General features: G+C 38.0%; 2 protein-coding genes across 4 annotated transcripts; both read left to right on the forward strand.

The window, feature by feature from the left end:
- On the forward strand, nucleotides 7,518-8,969 carry LOC104748670. Of its 3 annotated transcripts, none has more exons than XM_010470275.2 (5): nucleotides 7,518-7,929; nucleotides 8,178-8,240; nucleotides 8,348-8,367; nucleotides 8,464-8,508; nucleotides 8,584-8,969. In XM_010470275.2, the coding sequence occupies exons 1-5, from the start codon at nucleotides 7,849-7,851 to the stop codon at nucleotides 8,648-8,650; spliced, it is 276 nt and encodes a 91-aa protein (XP_010468577.1). In that variant the 5' UTR covers nucleotides 7,518-7,848; the 3' UTR covers nucleotides 8,651-8,969. The 3 variants fall into 3 exon arrangements, with proteins under 3 accessions (XP_010468577.1, XP_019092495.1, XP_019092494.1); XM_019236950.1 differs by having other exon boundaries at nucleotides 8,466-8,508; nucleotides 8,733-8,969; XM_019236949.1 differs by having other exon boundaries at nucleotides 8,466-8,969.
- LOC104747317 (protein trichome birefringence-like 13) lies at nucleotides 18,248-21,305 on the forward strand. Its single transcript, XM_010468938.2, has 6 exons — nucleotides 18,248-18,756; nucleotides 18,936-19,113; nucleotides 19,452-19,592; nucleotides 20,073-20,193; nucleotides 20,449-20,583; nucleotides 20,869-21,305. The coding sequence occupies exons 1-6, from the start codon at nucleotides 18,354-18,356 to the stop codon at nucleotides 21,127-21,129; spliced, it is 1,239 nt and encodes a 412-aa protein (XP_010467240.1). The 5' UTR covers nucleotides 18,248-18,353; the 3' UTR covers nucleotides 21,130-21,305.

Genomic DNA, 21,895 nt, shown 5'->3' on the forward strand with positions numbered 1-21,895 from the left:
ACCTTAAGAAGCTTCTCCTTCTTCTCTAGCACAAGATTTCTCCTCCACAGGAACATATCTCCCAAACAAGCCAAGAATCTCCCCCAAAACTCACCAAACTCTCAAACCCTTCTCTTTTCTCTCTTCTCCTCTCAAAAACGGCGACCAACTCTTTTCTCCACGACCCTAGGTCGACTTTCTCTTAAATATGTCGGTTTAGCACTTCAACTGAACCAAACCAACCCAAAGTCGACAAATTAAAACAATTTGGTCGAATCCAAAAAAACTGGTATCGATCGACACCCATCCCCAAATCTCACTATTTGGTTCACGGATGTTACAGTAATAACTTTTTTTTTATAATAAAAACACTCCATAATATCTTATGCTCCAAAGATTTCTTTCCTTTTTAGACAAAATAGTGGGCAATAGGTAGTCTCTCCTCTTATGTATATGTGATCTAGGTAATATAGATTATTCATTTATAATGTATCTAAAACCCAATTTAACATTGAAGTATACTAAAAAAAGATTTTGTGATGTATCGATCTTTTAATTGATTTGAATGGTCACTTACAATTGAACTGTCAAAAAAATAGCAAGTACAAATATAATAAATAAACACTTCATAACATCAACAACTATTCAATAACAAATTTTGAAATTTAAAAATGTATGAAATAAATAGAAAATACAAATTAAATATAATAAGAAACAATTTAGGTAAAAAATCACTTGGTGCTATTCGATTAATGCTTTCTTTCATCATACACAAATAGCATACATGGTAAGTTAAAAAAAACACATTAAAAAAAAAAAACAAAGATGGACAAAAGTGAGGGATAACCTGGTATGAATGATCTCTTATAATTTAGTTAAAGAGCCAAACAAAAGAATAGCAAATATATTAGTGATGCAGACTAAACAAAACAGAATCATCTCACAATAAGATCAATTATTTAATTAGAAATCTGGAAATTCAAAAGTTTACGAAGTAAATAAAATTTAATAAAATAGAAGAAAAATAGATCAAGATGAAAACTCACTTGGTGCTTTCGGTTCAGTATTCGGTTCATGTTTTATTTCATCCTACACAAATACACCATACATGTTAGTTACAAAAAGCTAAAAGAAAACAAAAAAACAAACGTTTAAAAAAAAATTGGACGAATATGAGAGATGATGACTCGAAAAACGTCGAAAATGGCTTTTATATAGTTGGAGAAGCATAAATTTCGGAGCGAATATTAAGATTTTAAGTTTTTTTTTTTTTTTAAATTGTAATTTATTGTTTGTGTAATTTTGCTTATCAAGTATACAATATCTTCACATCTCTTAAATTTGGAATTGTTAACTTAGAATTTAGAAATAAGCTATAGAATATGATAACTAATATTTGTTTTTCCTTTTTTTTTGCAGAAAAATCGGACGAATACATTTACTGAATTAAATGTTAGTTTGTGATTTGCAGATATCTTTATTGTTAGCAATAAATATTGGTTTTTTCAAAATAGTTTGTTTCTATAAATCGTTTAGTTAAGAAGAAAGATCAACAATTATTAAGTAGATGTCTCTTGGGTAAGTTGTTTCTAAAAATGGTGGAGTTAGAGATTTTAAAGAGAGTATTAATATCTTCAAAATCTCTTAATTTTAGGAAATATTGGTTGTGCAAAATGTTGTTTTTAATTTTTATTTAATATTATAAATTAAAAATATTTAATGCCAATGACATACTTGTAAATAGGTTCCAACTCCATGATTTATTTGCTAAATGTCTCCAAAAATGTATATATAGATGATTGTTATTTGTACATTTTGTTATTTATATATGAATGACATGTGCTGCAGTGCGGGAAAATAACTTTTTTTTGTTTTCTTTTTACAAAATTATTTTAATTATATTATTATGTACTATAATTATTTGGCATATTATATAAAACAGTGTTTGTTGACAAAAAAAAAAAAACAGTGTTTTCTGAGTCAAATTATATAGTACTAAATATTTTTTGTGTATAATATAAAATAAATATATATGATGGACTATACATTTCCATTTACTTGAAAACATTTATATATATGTACGTTTTATAAATACATACGTTTTATCATAATAGGTTATGTTTCATTTGCTATTTTTGTGGGTAACCATTTTCTAGTTACAACAAATTAATAATAAAATTCTGTTAGTATATTTTGTAACTAAATACAGTGGTATTTTGTGTAATATACCACATGGGAGTAGAGTTAATTGTTTAGAACATGAAGATTACAAATATAAAATGAAGTAGGGTAAAACAGAAAATTTCATTGTTTGCTTGTACCAGGATTATCTGCGTGAGTGATGCGATTGATGTAGAAGATGATCTCGAATGCGATGAAGATTACAAAAAAGTTATAAGAAATCTAACATATTAAGGTCTAAGATTTGGTAAGTTGGTGAAGGTTGTGACCCCGCAACCCGATCCAGATCATCCTGGTCGTCTAACACCAAGAGTTGGAAAGGTTTTCCTTGAGTATTAGGATTTGGATGGAGAATCAAGGGCCACATATGCATTTAACCGGATGAAATTTTATGGTATCTAACTGATGGCTGTGTATTATCAAGAAAACAAATTCGCGCAGGGCGACCTTAATGGCTGATAAATCCGAGCCCTCTTCTTTTACCCTTATGGATTTTGCACCATTCTATGTCTACTGTTCATGTTGTATATCGATTTGAGGATTGTCTTAATCTGATTTTACCTTTTATAAAATTGTTACTTGTCTAAATCTTTCTTTAACAACTATCTTCTCTTGATGGAACATGGTTAATGAGAGAGCCTCGATGGTAGCTTGTGGTGTCAGCTTTACTGATATCTAGAACCAATATCTAAGACAGTAGATAGTAAATTAACAGATTCCTTAATTGTGAGATGATTTTCTCCTTGCATGCTTTTGTGATACAGAACTAGTGCTACTCTTTTATATTTTGAGTGTGCTTGATTTTAGGCAGTTTAAAGAGTTAAAAATGATGGCTTGACAAAGCCACCATCAGTGCTCCATTGAGAAATATAGGTCCATTAATTGGTTGTGTTTCCATTGAATTGTATTCATCGTAAAAGTTTTTGGATGTATGGAATTTCTCACTAGGTTTTGCATTAAGAGGAATTCTGTTATGAGCTTGAACCTTTGCTGCAGACCTAGTAACTGAACCCATCGTAAGTTGCTTAAGTTTCTTAGGAAACAAAGAACGTAAAAGCTAAAGCTTCCCTTAACCCTAGTCTATCTTTGAGAATAAGGTTAGTGCTTGGAAGTTGATTCTTATTGATGTTGTAGAGATCCTTTATATAGATCTCTATAAACCGACATAAGCATAGACTAAAGGGAAAACTATCACAACCTTACATATCATAAAAAAGAAACATTAAAACTAAGCCTTCGCTGCAATGGGCTTTCTTCTTTGATATGTGAGTCCATACCTCGTATCATTACTCCCCTCCAATGCAGGATATGCTTCCAGAAGCTTCCCCACATCCTCCCTTGTTGCATCGTCCTCTGCATCAGCCGTCCATTTGACCAAAAGCTGTCTCTGTCTGCCGCTTATACGAGCCTTATGGAGCCCCACTAGTTGAGCTAGCACTGAACCGCCATGTAAAACAGGCGGTAGAACTGGGGCATCGGTTGGCGGTTGTCCTTTGTGACCCTTGAGTAGAAAGACATGGAATACATCGTGAATTTTTGAGCCATCCGGAAGTTTTAATCGATATGACACAGTCCTAATACGAGCCATTATCTGAAATGGACCATAAATCCTTGGAGAGAGCTTTGTGAAGGTCTTCTTAGCCACAGATAGTTGGTGTTACGGTTGTAGCTTGAGCCAAACCCAATCTCCAATACTGAACTCAACAAACCGATGATATAGATCATAAACAAGCTTCATACGATGTTGAGCTTCCATTAAACGTTCCCTAGCGAGTGCCAGAAACTCATCAAGTTGTCCTAAGGCGACGTCCACAGCCTCCACTTGAGTGCTTCCGCCAGTATAATCTAACAACCTTTGAGGTTCTCTCCCATAGACTAGACGAAAATGCGTTGCCTTAAGACCAGTGTGGAAGGACGTATTATAGCAGTACTCGACCCATTGAAGCCACTCAAGCCATTGTCGGGGTGTATCTCCCGTTAAACATTTTAAGTACATTTCCAATGTTCGATTCACCACCTCGGTCTGACCATCGGACTGAGGATGGTAGGCAGTTATAAAACATAAATTTGTGCCCATCAATTTGAACAATTCTCGCCAAAACAAACTCCGAAATACCAGATCACGGTCAGTAACAATGGTCTCTTGGATACCGTGTAAGCGGACATTATCACGAAAGAAAACATGGGCGACAAATCCTGTTGTATATTAGTGACTCAATGCAATGAAATGAGCATATTTCGAAAAGCGACCTACCACCACCAAAATCACCGTTTTCCCAAAAACCTTAGGAAGAGTCTCAACGAAATCCATTGAGATATCTGACCAAACCTGAATCGGAACTGGAAGCGGTTGTAGCTGCCCACTCAGTTTCAATGTCTCCCATTTATTTTGTTGAAAAACATGACAACCCGAACAAACTCCTGAACTGTCTTCTTCCACCCTTTCCAGTAGAAATCTCGCCGTATTCTATCCATAGTTTTCTGGACTCCTTCATGGCCAAAATTATGAAATCCTGAAACTACCTCACCTACCAACTTTGAGCCAGAAGAGAGAGATACACTCGACCCTTATAGAATATTAACCCATCCTTAACCGCTCAATCCTTTTTCAGTTCTCCACAGATAACCTTATCCCGCGATGTAGTAAGCTCTGCTTCCCTCTCTATTTCACCCTGCAAGCGTCCAAAAATACTTATGTCAGGTGCTTTAAGTGCATACACCTCACATTTACCTGCCTGGTCTTCCTCATCATGTCGAGATAATGCATCGACTGCCTTGTTGTGTTTTCCTGCCCAAAACTCCACACCAAAATTGAATCTAAGTAGCTTACTAATCCAATGAATCTGCGGAGATGTAGAAAAAGGCGTTGTTCCAACAAAAAATTTAAACTATAATGGTTTGTGCGAATCAAAAAACAAAGGACCCATAAGTAAAACCTCCAATGAATCACCGCTTTAGCTAAACCAATGAGTTCTCTTTCGTATACGGCAAGTTTATGGTGACGGCCTGCTAATTGCCGACTAAAAATGCAATAGGGTGTTGATGAAGAACCGCTCCAATGCCACTGCCCAAAGCATCGCACTCCACAATAAACTCTTGTGAAAAATCTGGCAAGGCTAAAACAAGAGCTTCAGACAAGGCTTTCTTTAATTATACAAACGCTACTTCAGCTGCCTCATTCCAAAGAAACCCCGTTTTTTAAGAAGTTGTGTCAAAGGAGTAGCTAATGCACCATAGCCATTAATAAATTTCCGGTAATACTCCGACAAGCCTAGAAACCCACGAATAACTTTTATTGTCAGCGGTCTTGACCATTCTTTCACTGCAATTATCTTAGACTCATCCACACAAACTTTTCCATTGGAAATTACATGTCCAAGGTACCCCACTTCCTCTCTCCCAAACAAACACTTGGAATGTTTGAGGAAAACCTTATGAGCTCGTAAAAGCTCAAAAACCTCTCTTATATGAAGCAGATGCTGGTCCCAAGTGGCACTTTAATTAGAATGTCGTCGAAGAAGACCAGCACCAATTTCCGTAACATACATTGAAAAACCAAATTCATGAGGCTTTGAAACGTAGATGGTGCATTCGAGAGACCGAAGGGCATTACTAGAAATTCATAATGGCCGTGATGCGTTCTAAATGCCGTCTTTTCAATGTTGTCATCACACATTCGCACTTGATGATAACCAGACGTAAGGTCGAGCTTGGTAAAATAACGTGCCCCATGTAACTCGTCAAGGAGTTCTTCAACCACCAGGATTGGAAATTTGTCCTTGACTATGACCTTGTTTAGTTCACGATAATCAATACAGAACCGCCAAGTTTTGTCAACCTTCTTAACTAACAAAACCAAAGAAGAGAAAGGCGACGAACTAGGCCGTATAATGCTATGTCGCAACATATCTGAACATTGCCTTTCAATCTCATCTTTTAAGAAATGAGGGTAGCGATACGGTCTAACCGCTACAGGGTTTGCTCCTTGAATGAGCCGAATACTGTGATCACAAGGTCGTCGAGGTGGCAATTCTGTTAGTTTATCGAATAACTCCTCAAACTCCACTAACAACTTGCCCAGTAATTCAGAAGAAATTGCGTCATCATTGCCTTCATATTTAAGCTGCAAACTGATTTGTGTTGAGTGATAGGAACTACAGTCTTCTCCCCTGTAATAAAAATTTCCTCCTCATTATCGAACTAGTCCTCAAGTGTATCATTCTGGATGGAGTTTAAATTAGGACCGTGTTCGTTCCTTTCCTCAGGCTCTCCATGCCATTTTATCAAAGTATCTTCATGAGTAAACTCAATAGCTCGTCCTGGGAATCGCAAAACAGTCTGCCTTGAACTTGTGTCCTTGTACCATCATTGGAAGAATCTTCCCGGCCCCCGTCGTATTGGTATTCCCAACTTCTCTGCTACACTACTCTTAATAAAATTGTGAGTACTCCCTGTGTCCAACAATGTCCATCCTGTTCCAGTTGCAATGTCTGCTTTCACTTGAAAAGTGCTCTCAGTTTGTTCTCCTTTCATGGCTTTGAGGGAAAGATTGATGTCCTCATCGTCAAAGGGCTTATCATCCATATTCTCACCCTCCAAGAGGGATCTAATATAGAACAAAACTGCCTTACAAGCATGACCAGGGCCATACAAGTCATCACAATTAAAACATAGTCCCTTTGCTCTTCTTTCAGCCATCTCAGGTTTTGTTAATTTTTTCCAAACAGTTCTTTGTGAATTTTGTTTTCGCTCCGCTGGTCCCATGTGAGAAGCCTCTCCGCTTTTTACCGCTTGAGTTCCTTGTTAACCGGTTGAGGTTGGTCGTGAGGTTGGGGTTGAATAGCGTGTGGTTGGGGCTGTGTGTCCTCCAAAGGTACGAACTCTTCTGTCATTCTTGATTTTATACTCATTGTCCCTTGCATACTCCATTGCTTCAAATATTGTCTTGGGTCTCAAATACTCCACTTCTTTTCTCAAAGAATCAGTTAAACCCACACATAACTGCCATAGCACTAGTAAATGTTAATCATATAGTTACATATTTTTGCTACAAAAAAAATAATAACAAATATTAATTACAAATAGTTACAAATTAGTGACAAAATTTTAGTTAATAGATATTGTAGCTAATTGGTTACTATGTGTAACTATATATTAACAAAAAGTAACATATACAAATTGTAGCAAAAATACTACAAATATAGAGACACAAAATGTTGTAATATTATTGCACACAACACAAAAGGTAACAAATTGTAGCAAACTAATACTAAAATAATGTACATTTTTTTTTTAAATGACTTTTGCTTTTATATTGTTTGGAGAAAAAAATCTGAAGAAAGAGACAAACAAAAATGTTTAACAAATCAAGAGAGTGTGAGCCCTTTTCTCCTCCCTCTATCCTCGCTATCTCCGATCTACTCCTCCACCATCTCCGCCGTTATGGCTAACCGTCCCCATCCTCCTCTCCTCAATGTCCTCCTCCTCCTCCCAAACCCTAACTCACCTCGATAGCCCCTCCTTTGCCGCGTGACCCCAAAACCCACATGACTCAACCAAAACCTCTTTGCTTCCCCAGATCTTGCAGATGATATGTGGGTACGAGAGAATAGCGAGAAGCTAGGGTTGTGACTGAGCAGCCATGAGCCAGTTGAGATAGAACTATTGCGATGGCGGGGATAGAGAGATATGAATGCTGAACGGGAATCGATTCGCAAAAGCAGCTTCTCTCTCTCATCTGCAATATCACCTCTTAACAATCTCGTGGAGGTTAGATCATCATACATTTTTTTTACATTTCGTTTTCTGGAGAGATTTCGCGATGAAGAAAAAGAAATCGGAAGGCGTTTAGAATAATTTCAATACAAAATTGAACAGATCTGGAGAAGATTGATATGCGTTTTGATTTTTTGGAGTTGATTTTATGCGATTTCGATTCTGAATTTGTTTGGTGATTTTTCTCGTTAAGAGCAAAGAGTTGTTGGATTGAGAACGAAACTGTATTTTTTTTTCCTCAGGCAAGGATTGGTCTTCTTCAGCTTGAAGTTTCTACTATTGGCAGTGAGATTGATGCTCTTAAGGTTTGGCTACACATTGTTTATTTGAGTTTGAGTCTTTGTGTGGTTTGATTTCTTCGTTTGATATTCTGGAGTTTTTGTGGATGACTTGATGGTTGATGAAAATAAAGAACAAGGAAGGATTACTCAGGTGGTTCTCATCTTTCTAACTTTTCATAAGTTCAAGTTCTTGACATATAACTTTTGTTTTCTTTGGTGATTGTTTAATTCTCTTTGTGATATACATAGATCAGTTTATAAGCCAAATGGAAGAGCTGAACAAGGAAATAAGGTTCACTTTGATTCTCCTGTATTTTTAATGTTTCTGCTGATGCAACCCATCAAAGTTGCTTGGTTTGGGTAATAGGGAGTTTCAGAAAAAAGTAGAATCAAGTTTGAGTAATGATGATAGACCCATTACAGCAAGCGAGTAGCTAAAGTTTACAGTTTACTCTTCTTTTCTGATTTTTCACTGTTTATTAAGAGATAATGGCTTGCGGATATGTTTTATAATAGCTTTTGAGGATAGACACGGAGCTGATTCAGAAGCTATTAAGAGATAATGACAAGTGAAGTCACCAGCGGATGTGGAAGGCTGAGAAGGATGAAGTTGTTGTCTCAGGTTTCTTTCATCCCTCTTTTCTGTGGTATAAGACTTGGCTTCTATGTACTCATATATCTTCTATTTGTAAGTGGTTCTTAACTCTGTCTAAGAATTTAAAACTCTTATCTTTCTTGAATGTATGATATTAAACTAAGGGTTAACATTAATTGTAATTGTGTACTTTTGTTTTGCAATTTAATTTTTAACATATTTTCACATAAAATGTTTTTGGCTCTATATTTTCAAATAATTTGTTTTTGGTGCTACATATAAAATCATTCAATAAAATTTGTAGTAACAAAGTAGTAACAATAAAATCGTCGCAAGTAGTAACAGAGTAATGACAACTATCATTGTAGTTTTTTGTGAGTCGTTTATACACAAAAAATTTGTGACTTTCTGTAAATAGTATCTACTAATAATCTTGAAGCTGATTGTAACAACACCTTATATATAATTGTAACGATTAGTAGCAAATAGCTTTATATTTATTTGTATCTAAATTGTAGCAACTTACCACAAATTGCTACAACAGGCTATTTTGCGACGAGTAAATAGTTACTATTTGTTGCGACAACAAATCTGTCTCAAATTGTTTTTTGCTACGGAAATCTTGTTATATCTACACAATATTTTGTAACTATACAATTCTTTTTTACTAGTGTAGCTGTTGATCCCCTGTTAGCCTCGTTTGCCTTACCAAACATTCCTCAAACTGCTCACAATACTCGCCTATTGTTCCTGTGTGTCGTAGGTTACTTAGCTCACCCATATGATTTACTGCATCTGCTCTGGCAAATCTAATTTTGCAGATTTTCTTAAACTCTCCTCAACCCAATCGATGCATAATTAACCTTCGCAAATTGGTATACCAATGATGTGCTTTATCAGTCAACAAAAAAAGTTGCTTAACGCACTTTCGCATCATCGTTGTAGATACCTTGATCCTCAAAATAGTCTTCACACTTCTGCAGCCATTCAATAGCATTCGTTGACCCATCATATACCATAAATTCCATCTTAGATGGTGGAACTACGATTCTCTCAGCCTCCCTTCCTTCACTCTCTCTTCTTGCAGCTCCACTTTTTCAAACAGCTCCCTTGTGTACCCTAAAGTCCCTTGTCATGTGAGTTGATCGCTCTTCTTGTGGAAGTTCCCCAATTGGCCTCACCGACCATTCTCCACCATCATCTTGCAATCGGTGACTATGTTCTCTCCCCATAGAGCGTTGTGCCCAAAGGTCCACTAGAAGAAGTGCCTTTACCCTCTCCTCCGTTGGTGTTAATATATTTTCCTACTTTAGAAACCAATGTTGTGTCTTTTTCAGCCTCCTCTGCTTCCACTCCCACCACCGAAGCCAAAAAACGATTTTTTCCTAAGACCTCTTGCTTATCGGCTCTCATAACTTCCTTGATTTGGGCTTGCTCTTCACGAACCTCCTCCATCCTTGAATTATTCTGCTCTCGCTCCTCCTGCTGGTCCGCTTTTATGGACTCAAGGGCGGCTTGGTGTGCGTTTGAAGTCTGTCGAAGTTCACCCAGGTCAGCTTGCATACGTCTGGACAATCTAGTCAATTTTTCGAGCATCTTCTTAACTTGCTCAAATTGTGATGTGGTCATCGCCCCTTCTCCCATTGAATCGGCTTGCTCTGATACCAAGATGTTATGAGCCCTGAACCTTTGCCGCAGACCTAGTAACTGGAACCGTCGTAAGTTGCTTAAGTTACTTAGGAAACAAAGAACATAAAAGCTAAAGTTCCCTTAACCCTAGTCTCTCTTTGAGAATAAGGTTAATTCTTGGAAGTTGATTCTTATTGATGTTGTAGAGATCCTTTATATAGATATATATAAACCGACATAATCAAAGACTAAAAGGAAAACTATCACAACCTTACATATCATAAAAAGGAAACATTAAAACTAAGCCTTCGCTGCAATGGGCTTTCTTCTTTGATACGTGAGTCCATACTTCGTATCAAACTCAGCAGAACCTTTTATCACTAGGGGTTTCCATTTCTGTATTTCCATTTATCCAAGCTAGAGAGAGCTTTGGACCAGCAGGAAGAATGTAGTTCTCTTGAGAGTTTTTACTTTGGTCTTTGTTATTTATCTTTTTGTTTTAGTTTTAGGTTTAACAAAGAGAGTTTTGGGTTTTACTTCTCGGTTGTGGTTATAGAAGAGTTTGACTTATAGTAGTAAAGTAGTAACTACTTGTCAACAAAAAATAAGAGGGAGTGTGTACTCATGAGAGAGAGTTGTTTTGGCATCATTTATGTTGTCTCTAATCTCTCTGTTTCTTTTCACCGAAGGAGGTTAAATAATCACTTAAGTGCGGAGTCGTCGTCATCCTCCTTCCATTCCTCCGTACGTCTTCTCAATTTTTTACATATTTCGGTATCTTTCTTCAGTTGATCCTTTGATTTCTTGCTTACTTCGGTTTGCAGCTTATGTTTGGGTTAAGTCTTACCTATATTGTCCATCATTGTCGCTTAGGGTTTTGACTTACTTTACTTGTTCGATTAACCAAAAAGGGATTAAGATCTGACTTGTGGTATTGGTTCATCGCTTGACTGCTACTATTTTTGTTTACGTTTTTTTTTTGTTAAGAAGCATCCCGACATTTCCCTACCCATCCCCACTCTCTCCATCTCATGACCATTTTCAACTATTTCAGTTATACGCTTCACTTTTTTTTTCTGTCATCGTCAGCGAATAACAACTTGGTATCAGAGCAAGCCGATTCAATGGGAGAAGGGGCGATGACCACACCAAAATTTGAGCAAGTTAAGAAGATGTTCGAAGACTTGAATAGAAAGTTCGGACATATGCAAACTGACCTGGGTGAACTCCATCAAACTTCAATTTCACACCAAGCTGCCCTTGAGACCATAAAAGCGGACCAGCAGGAGGAGCGAGAGCAGAATTAGTCAAGGATGGAAGAGGTTTGTGAAGAGAAAACTCAGATCAGAGAAGTTATGAAGGCCGATAAGCAAGAGGTCTTAGGTAAAATTCGTTTTTAGCTTTGGTGGTTGGAGTGGAAGCAGAGGAGGCTGAAAAAGACACAACATCTGTTTCTAAAGCAGGAAAAAATATCAACACCAACGAAGGAGGGAGTAAAAGTACTTCCTCTAGTGGGCCTTGGGCACAACGCTCCATGGGGAGAGAACATGGTCACCGCTTGAAAGATGGTGGGGGAGAATGGTCGGTGAGATCAATTGGAGAACTTCCACAAGAATAACGACCAACTCACATGACGGGAGACTTTAGGATACACAAGGGAGCTGCTTGGAAAAGTGGAGTTGAAAGAAGAGAGAGTGGAGGAAGGGAGGCTGAGAGAATCGTAGTTCCACCATCTAAGATGGAATTTCCAGTATATGATGGGTCAACGAATGCCGTTGAGTGGCTGCAAAAGTGTGAAGATTACTTTGAGGATCAAGGAATTTACAATGATGATGCAAAAGTACGTCAAGCAACTTTTGTGTTGACTGATAAAGCACATCATTGGTATATTAATTTACGAAGGTTAATTAGTCATCGACTTGGTTGGGGAGAGTTTAAGAAAATCTGCAAAAGTAGGTTTGGCAAAGCAGATGCCGTAAATCCTATTGGTGAGCTAAGTAACTTACATCACACATGAACAATAGATGAATATTGTGAGCAGTTTGAGAAATGTTTGGGAAGACAAACAAGACTAGGTGGAGACCAGCAACTTTGGCAGTTTTGCGTAGGACTTACTGATAGTTTAAAGAAGTAATTCGAGTATCTCCGTCCTGAAACAATTTTTGAAGCTATGGAATATGCCCGAGATAATGAATACAAGATCAATAATGACAAGCGGACACAGACGTTTGGAGGACATTTGGCACCAACAGCTCAACACTCGGTCATGTTCCCTAGGACAGGAAATCGTTCATTCCCTGGAGTCACACACTCGGTCATGTTCCCTGGAGACAAGGAAGCTCAGTTTCCCCAACAAACATAAGAGAAACAAGCTCCTCAACAACTGTTTTTGAAGAAATTGACCACCGCAGAAATGGCAGAGCGACGAGCAAAAGGTCTCTGCTTCAACTGTGATGAAATTTTCACACGAGGGTATGTTTGCAAACCAGTCCTTTTTCAAATCAGGATAGTCAAGGATGGGTCTAATCAGGATGACAAACCAATTGAAGAGGAGGACATGCCATGAGCTGAAGCTTGAAGTGAAAGAGGGGAGTAATGATACGAGCTATGATTTAGGTGTCTTGGTTTGTTGGTTTAATTATAGGTTCTTTTTAATATTTCCTTTTAAACATTAGGATTACGGTTTGGAATTTTATGTTTTGGTTGATGATTAGGTCGATTGTACTAGGGTCTATAAAAGGACTCCTTATGCTAATGAGAATATCAAGCTTCCAACAATTAACCTAATTCTCAAAGAGAGACTTGGGTTAAAGGGAAGTTAGCTTTCAATCTCTTTGTTCTTTAGTTTAAAGAACGGGTGTGACAACTAGAGCTAAGGCTAAGGCTTTGGCTCAGAACACTTATTCTTATGATTTGTGTGACTCCAGGGAAATTTTAGGTGCATAGAATATGTGTCTGTGGTGAGAAGATTATAGCTACCTCATCAAGAGACACAAGCATTAAGATCTAGTCACTGGATCCCTCTGATCCTGGTGAAAATGTTTGTAGTCTGACTCTTTTTGGGAAGACTCCACTTGCCTGGAGTCCCCCAAACGCTTGGTACTTTCAAAGAAGACTCATATTTGCAAGCTTGGATTGTTTTGTCCTTGTGTGGGACTTGGTGGATGGAAGTAAACTTCATACTTTGATAGGTCATCAAAAAGAAGTCACCGGCATTGCTCTTGATGGGGAAGACATTGTTTCATCTTCCTTTAATGGGTAAGTCGTCAGTTTTCTTTCTGCCTACTCATTCACGTTTCTTAGCATGTGGCTGTAGATTTATTGTGGTGGTGTATTGTACTTATTTGCTGAAAAGGTAATATATGATTTTCTGTGTAATTTTCACTGAAATTGTGTGTGCTCTTCTTTATCTCAATGGAAAAGACCTTGATGTGCTGCCAAAATGTGATACTTTGCTTTTAATGGTATATAGCATGAAATATACAGCAAGGGTTTTCCAAATTTAGAAGGATCTTTTCCCATAGGTTATGAAACTTACACAATTCACACTATCTCGCGAGAGCACTGCTTAGAAGAGATGAGGAAGTCCCCAATGGTCCAAACTACACTCATCAAACAACTTAACTGCATCATTGGTGGTTGGGAACAAAAATCTTCTCCATCAAAGAATTGGGTTCAACTAATTAAGACTGAAATTAGTTGTTTTCCTCTAGAAGGATATAAATGTAATTAGTATAGTTAACAATTCATGTAACAGAGTTCCCCTCATGTAACTATATATATGTACAGCCTACACTAATAATAATTATCACCTTCAATATCTATATGGTATCAGAGCCTTCGATTCTTAACATAAAACAAACAATTTTTTTTTCCCTTTTGCACCTCCACGACAATATCCCGTCACAACTAATGAGACGCCTCCTGTCACTGATCCCATCGTCACTCATATACGTGTTCCTCTCCCTACTCGTGCAAATGGACCCCCGCACACGGATTCTCACCTGAACAACATGCCACCACCGTCCACTCCACCTTCCCCATAAGCACAGGTATCGTCTTCTACGTCTCAATCTTCTTCTCCTTCAATCTCGGAGCCTACTGCTCCTCGTATACATGAGTCGTCACCCCCGACTCAGCCTAACCCAACTTCTACTGAGACTACTGCTCCACTTGAAAATTAGTTGCAATCCACAACTCAGCCTGAGTCACATGAAAAAAACCCCACCTCCAACCAAACCGTGTCTATGAACCCAATCGCGAGTCCTACCCAAAATGTCCCTACCTCTTCTCAACCACAAATATCCAATGCACCACAAAATACTCACAAAATGCAAACTCGAGCCAAAAATAATATAACCAAACCAAAACAAAAGCTCAGTCTTGTTGTCGCAAGTTCGACGGCCAGAATCAAGGAGCCAACAACGATTGCTCAAGCTCTAAAAGATGAACTTTGGCGACGTGCATGTTCATCTGAATTTAATGCTCAAACGACTAATCGCACATGGGATCTTGTACTTCTTAATCCGTCACAAAACATAGTTGGGTGTCGCTGGATTTTTACAACCAAATATCCCCCCACTGGCTGCATTGATCGCTACAAGGCTCGTTTAGTTGCAAAACGGTTCCATCAACAGTATGGTGTTGACTATGCTGAAACATTCAGCCCAGTTATTAAGTCCATTACTATTCGTCTTGTCCTCGAGGTTGCTGTCACTAACTCTTGTCCGACAAAACAACTTGATGTTAACAATGCTTTTCTCCAAGGTGACCTCGATGATGATGTATATATGTCTCAACCTCCTGGCTTTGTTAATAATGATAATCCCTCCTATGTTTGTCGCTTACGCAAGCCGATTTATGGTCTCAAACAAGCACCCCGGGCTTGGTACAACTCGCTGAAACAATTTCTCCTTCAAAGTGGCTTTAGAAACTCTTTTGTAGATGCTTCCCTTTTTGTTCATAACTCCAAAGCTGCTCTCACCTACGTTCTTGTATACGTCGACTACATTATTGTTACTAGAAACAATCCCGCAATGGTCGCTGAGGTCCTTGGTTTGTTTGCTGATCGGCTCTCAATCATAGATCCTACTGATCTTCATTATTTCCTTGGTATAGAGGTAACACGCTCTCCTACAAACCTTCATATGATGCAGCGTAAATATATCTTGGATCTTCTCGCCAAGAACAATATGTCTAATGCAAATCCTATCGTGACACCGCTTCCTGACTCTCCGCGTCTCACAATCTATACGGGCACACCCTTGTCTGATCCGACTCAATATCGCTCTGTTGTGGATAGTCTTTAGTACCTAGCCTTTACGCGTCTGGATATCACTTATGCATTTAACCGCCTCGCACAGTTTATGCATCGACCAACGGATATCCACTGGCAAGCGGTCAAATGTGTGTTAAGGTATCTTACAGGCACTGCTGATCATGCCATCACCATTCATGCCTCCTCACCTCTTATACTACACGCATTCTCTGATGCTGATTGGGCAGGGGACACCGACGACTGCGTTCTACTAACGGATATATCATTATCTTGGCCTCCTAACTGCTCTCATGGTCTTCTAAGAAACAGCGTGGGGTCTCTCGCTCCTCCACTGAATCTGAATATCGGATCATGGCCGAGATTGCATCTGAGGTACGCTGGTTATGCTCTCTCTCGACGGAATTACATATCACTCTTCCCACGGCTCCAATAATATATTGTGACAACATTGGTGCGACTTACTTGTGTGCCAACCCAGTTTTACACTCACGTATGAAGCATATAACAACCAACTACCACTTCATCCGCCATCAAATACAAGAAGGAATGCTCCGTGTCTCACATGTCTCAACACATGATCAACTCGCTGATACGTTTACCAAACCTCTTCCGCGTAGAAAGTTTCGTGTTGCCAGTTCCAACTTAAAGGGACGTATAAGGATATAAATGTAATTAGTATAGTTAAGATATAAATGTAATTAGTATAGTTAACTATTCCTGTAACCTAGTTTCCCTCATGTACCTATATATATGTACAGCTTACACTAATAATAATTATCACCTTCAATATCTATAGCCTCTATGGTTTGATACTAGAATTTAAGTCTTGGGGTTATTTGTGTTTTATAAAAAACAATTATATGTTATATTTTTGGAAGCAGGTTACATATTGTAATGTAAAGAGAATTTAGTTAAAATAACCAAAAAAATAATATTTAATTCACTTCATAACAATACTAACCAAAAATATTATATTCTCTGTATTTTATATAATAATCACAAAACTAAGGGATTTTTGCCAAATATGCCACATTTTTTAAAAAATTTTTTGGGGAATGCTATATTTGTTTTATCTTTCTAAAAATGCCACATTTTAACTGTTCACATGTGATTAAAAGATAAAAATACCCTTTTATGAAAGAGAGTGATCGTCGTGGACAAGATATGATGGACAAGTTATTAGTGTAAGTCATAGACTTGTCCACGAATTTTATTTTTATAACTTGTTTACAAGAATTATATTAACGAAGTTGTCCAGTAATTTAAATTAGTTATCCATATTATTTTTTTGTATGAATGTTAAAATATATTCACCAAAAAAACTGTTATACAGAGTTCTTCAGAGTGGTTGTTGTTGGACTTAAACAAAATACATTAACAGAGATTGAAAGAGATTTAATTGAGCAGATCAGGTGGGACGGGTGTGAAACCAAAGCTGCAAACCACTCTCGTATCCGGTAGAGGCCGTCAACGTGAGTAGCCGATTGCGGACCATTCTGTCAATGAAACGATAATAAGTTATCCATATTATTAAAGATAAGTTGTCTATGAAAGATAATTAAACTAAAAAAAGTAAAGTTGTCGAGACGGTGGACCAAAAGAAAATGTCAGAGGATGATGAACTAAAAGAGTATGATGGACCAAAAGAGGATGATGTGGATGAGGGTGGACCAAAAGATGATGTGGAAGATTGGGTTTCTCACCGGCATCCTTCTCCATATCATCTTGTCAATCATCCACATCTTGTTCATCATTCACATTTTGTCCATCTTTTACATCTTGTTTATCATCCACATAGTGTTCATCATTCGCATCTTGTCTATCATCCACATATTGTCTATCATCCGCATATTTTCGATCATCGACATCTTGTCGATCATCGACATCTTGTCCATCATCGACATCTTGTCCATCATCTTCATTTTGTCTATCATCCGCATCTTGTCCATCATCCGTATATTGTCCATCATATGTATCTTGTCTATCAACAACATAGTATTTATCGAGGGGCATTTATGTCTTTTTAAATAGAGGTTGTGGCATTATAGAAAAGAAAAAGAAAAAGTGGCTTGACTAAAGTTTTTTTACTGTTCATGGCATTTTTATTAATTAACTCCAAAAATAATCATCTTGCATATCAACCATAACCTCACTTCTTTCGGCCAAGTCACCTGCAGCCACCTCCAGCCACCATGCTTCCAGCAACCGTTCCGGCCGACATCTTTGATCCCACGTTTTTCGGCAACCTCTCCGACCACCGCGTTTCCCAGAAACCACCTTCTCCACCGGCAACTGCTCCAACCACCACCACTTCCGGGAACCACTCCGGTCACCGTCTTTGATCACCACCTCCTCCGGCCGTCGGCCATCACCACCACTAACCATCATATCATCAAACACTAAAATGATAATTCTTTTATACCTCATCCTATTTTCCTAATTTTTTGAAATAATTCTTTAAATTACATTTTTTAATTTGGTTATTGAGCAAATTGGCCCTAACGTAAAACAAAGGTATTTTTGGTTAAATAAAATTTTACCAAAATTTGGTTTACCCTCCCACATGCCCAAATCTCCTCCTCCGCCATGGCTGTGAACTTATGAGGAGAGTTGATGAGCTAAAAAGAGCACAGCCATGGCTACGACTTCACCCAACAAACTCTCACTCTTCCCTCTACTATCCCTTCTCTGTTTTATCTCCATTTTCTTCCTCCTCTCTCTATCCCGTCGCGCTTCTCTCTCCTCTCCCAACACTCACCGCTCCGCCACCGTCTTCACCCCGAGATCCGACGACGCTTCCCGCACTGTTGCCTCCTCCACTTGCGACTTATCCGACGGCTCATGGATCTACGATTCCAACTTCAGATCCGCTAGGTACGATAGTAGTTGTAAAGAGATCTTCAAAGGATGGAACTGCGTTCGTAACAACAAAACCAATGGCCTTGAGATCTCTAAGTGGCGATGGAAGCCTAAGGACTGTGATCTTCCTTCGTTTGATCCACTCGAGTTTCTTGAAACTCATCGAAATACCAACATTGGTACGCTTTGTTCTCGAATCTGATCTTTTGTTGTTTGGCATTGGAGTAATCAGAAGCTATGGTTTCCAATTACTATTGAACTTGTTAGATTTTACACTGACTCTGCTGAGTCCTGTATCTGAACTTGATAGGTGTGAGTTCTCTATACATCTTAAGATTTTGTTTTTTGAACAGTGCAGGATTTGTGGGTGATTCCTTGAATAGGAACATGTTTGTATCACTTTTTTGTATGTTGAAGAGTGCGACGGGTGAACTGAAGAAGTGGCGACCAGTGGGTGCAGATCGTGGATTCACATTTTTGCAGTATAATCTGACCATTGCGTATCATCGAACAAATCTCTTGGCACGTTATGGTAGGTAAGCTAAGTTCTCTTTGGTGTTCCTATATCTTTTGTTTGAGAAAGTGATAATTAGATAATATTGTAGTGTATAATCTGAATTGTGTTTTATGATTGTTTACTCTGTTCTGCTTCCTCCCAAAGATACGTATATGTTGAGTAATATTCATAGGATCATGTTCTTGTAGCTTCTCTGGCTTTTACATCTTGCTATTTGTTCTATCTTTTAACAGTATTCTCCATCAGTAAGTCCTTTTTTGCATGCTTATCTGTGTCTTTCTCAACTCTGTAGGAATACCATGGTTTTATATGGTTTTCAAACTGATCAGACAAATTTTTTTCTCGCTGTTGGTTCAGGTGGTCAGCTAATGCTAATGGTGGTGAGTTAGAATCACTTGGATTTATGGAGGGGTATAGAATTGATGTTGATATTCCAGACAGCTCATGGATAAAGGCTTCAAGCTTCCATGACATTCTCATTTTGAACACTGGGCACTGGTAAAATACCCTTTTCTGTTTCTTGTCTGATGTAAATGAAACTATTTTGAACTAGTTAAATACTTTATCATCTGATTTAGCCCAACTCTAGATCGATGCCATATGACCATAGTCACTAAGTTTGTTAACTACTGGTTCATGTTTTCTGTATTTAGAGATATTAAGGTTCACATATTGTAGAGGAAACTGGGAAATTCTCAAGTTTTAAACTACTTTCTGTTCCAGTTGATTCACTGCTCTCTAAGTTTAAACATACATATATATGACTCTGTCACGATTCATGAAAAGGAACTCCTTCAACGTGCCAAAATATTTGCAGTATTTCTTTCTCGTGTTGATCACTGCATTCTATTTCACGAGTGAAAGTTAGTCTTGTTTTATCAGATAAATGATACCTTGGTTTGTCATCTTTCAGTTAAACAAAAATTTGTTATGTCAACTTGTGATGTTGATAACCTTTTGTTGTCCGTTTTATGTAAGGTGGTGGGCGCCATCAAAATTTGATCCTTCAAAATCTCCTATGCTTTTCTTTGAAGGCGGCCGGCCAATACTTCCACCTATAAATCCTGCCGCTGGCCTGGATAGGGTTCTAAACCATATGGTATGCTGTTCTGGATTTCTTTGTTTTCCTGTGTTATTATTGTAAGGCAACTTGAGATACTGTCATTGACAACCCTACTAGATTATATGTTTACAAAAATGAACATGTGCGATGACATTTGTGGGCTAGTATTGTGTGACTTTGTAGCGTTTCGTGTTGAAGAATCAGTCTTTGAGCCAGCACCCAACTGTACGATATCATAAACTAGTGGTAGTGAAATTGTGATCCTCATACGACGTGCTGCCATTGTAATAGGTAAATTTTGTGGAGAAAACAAAGCGACCTGGAGGAATCATATTCTTCCAGACACAATCACCTAGGCACTTTGAAGGAGGTGACTGGGATCAAGGTGGTACTTGTCAACGACTGCAACCTTTGTCACCTGGAAAAGTAAGTCAGTTTCTGTCAATTTAGTGGCTGAACTAATAGTTAATTATGTTATAAATGACATACTCATACCGAGTCACTCATGAAAGCTACATGAAATCATTAGTTTGGTCTGGCCAGTATGGGTACTTCCAAGTTCGAACCAGTGATCACATGAGATAATGGGACTGGTAATAGGCAATAGACAGGGTAATAAAAAAACATGATAGGTAGATAATGGGTAGAGGAGCTGAGAGATTTGAAATTGTTAGGAGACGCTTATAATCTGTCTTCATATCTTAATGGTAGGTTGAAGAATTGTTCTCGGTGAGAAACAACGGGACAAATGTAGAGGTTCGTCTGGTGAATCAACACCTCTTTAACTCTTTTAAGAGTAGAAGCAACTTCCACGTTTTGGACATAACTCGAATGAGTGAGTACAGAGCCGATGCTCATCCGGCAGCAGCTGGTGGTAAGAATCACGATGATTGCATGCATTGGTGCCTTCCGGGCATCACTGACACTTGGAATGATTTATTCGTCGCAACTCTCTATACGATCAAAGCTTAGTAATCAAAATAACATGTTTTGATTTGTTGGGTCTAGCGGCATTGTCATACTCTTGTAAATTTTGATGTTGTCTTCTGCATTTTTTTTTTAGTTGTTTTTTGGCCTACAATTAACAAAAATTTATGGGCTCAAAAATGTTTCTTAGGTTTGTAATAAACATGCCATATCTTGTTGCATCTCAGCGTAACCGGAAAAACAATGACTACTCACGCAACTCCTCCCAAAAACCCGGTAGCAATCGAAGACCTTGAGAGACAGAACCAAAAAACATTTGGTTGCATCTCAGCGTAAGCAAGATTTGATCTGAACGATCCGGTGGCAATCGATGTACCTCCATACGTACTTCTTCAGCCTTCAAAACAACAACAAATTAAAAAAACAATAATTAATCACAAAACAACAACCTAAAAGAACCAAAGGTGATAAAAATTGAAATAGATCACATAACTCTTGACCTAATCTGATCGATCAAATTCGAGACTGAAAAGAGTTAACTCAGAAACTAACCTTGTTTCGGAAATCAACTTGAGCAAAACTAGCCTTGAAGAAGTTCTGGAAAAGATCTTCCCAGTCGGGGTTACACGAAAGTGATTGCTCCATCCACACTCCATTAACCGCCGCGATATTATGCCCGCCTCTTTCACTTCCGTCTACATCACTAAAATCTTCCATTCTAAACACTCTTTCAACTATGTTGTTCTTATTCTCTCTGTTTCACTCTGTTCTGTGTTTTCTCCGTGTGATTTGCTTGACTATACTTCACATC

The sequence above is a fragment of the Camelina sativa genome, chromosome 15 (genome assembly GCF_000633955.1).
Source record: "Camelina sativa cultivar DH55 chromosome 15, Cs, whole genome shotgun sequence".
NCBI lineage: Eukaryota > Viridiplantae > Streptophyta > Magnoliopsida > Brassicales > Brassicaceae > Camelina > Camelina sativa.

What these genes read in the sequence shown, in the direction of transcription:
- LOC104748670 (XM_019236949.1), top strand. Translation starts at nt 7,849, where the DNA reads ATGAATGCTGAACGGGAATCGATTCGCAAAAGCAGCTTCTCTCTCTCA. An exon ending in GTGAGATTGATGCTCTTAAG is followed by an intron (nt 8,241 to 8,347) that starts GTTTGGCTACAC and finishes ATGAAAATAAAG; the next exon opens with AACAAGGAAGGATTACTCAG. An exon ending in AACAAGGAAGGATTACTCAG is followed by an intron (nt 8,368 to 8,465) that starts GTGGTTCTCATC and finishes TGATATACATAG; the next exon opens with ATCAGTTTATAAGCCAAATG.
- LOC104747317 (XM_010468938.2), top strand. Translation starts at nt 18,354, where the DNA reads ATGGCTACGACTTCACCCAACAAACTCTCACTCTTCCCTCTACTATCC. An exon ending in TCATCGAAATACCAACATTG is followed by an intron (nt 18,757 to 18,935) that starts GTACGCTTTGTT and finishes TGAACAGTGCAG; the next exon opens with GATTTGTGGGTGATTCCTTG. An exon ending in ATTTTGAACACTGGGCACTG is followed by an intron (nt 19,593 to 20,072) that starts GTAAAATACCCT and finishes GTTTTATGTAAG; the next exon opens with GTGGTGGGCGCCATCAAAAT.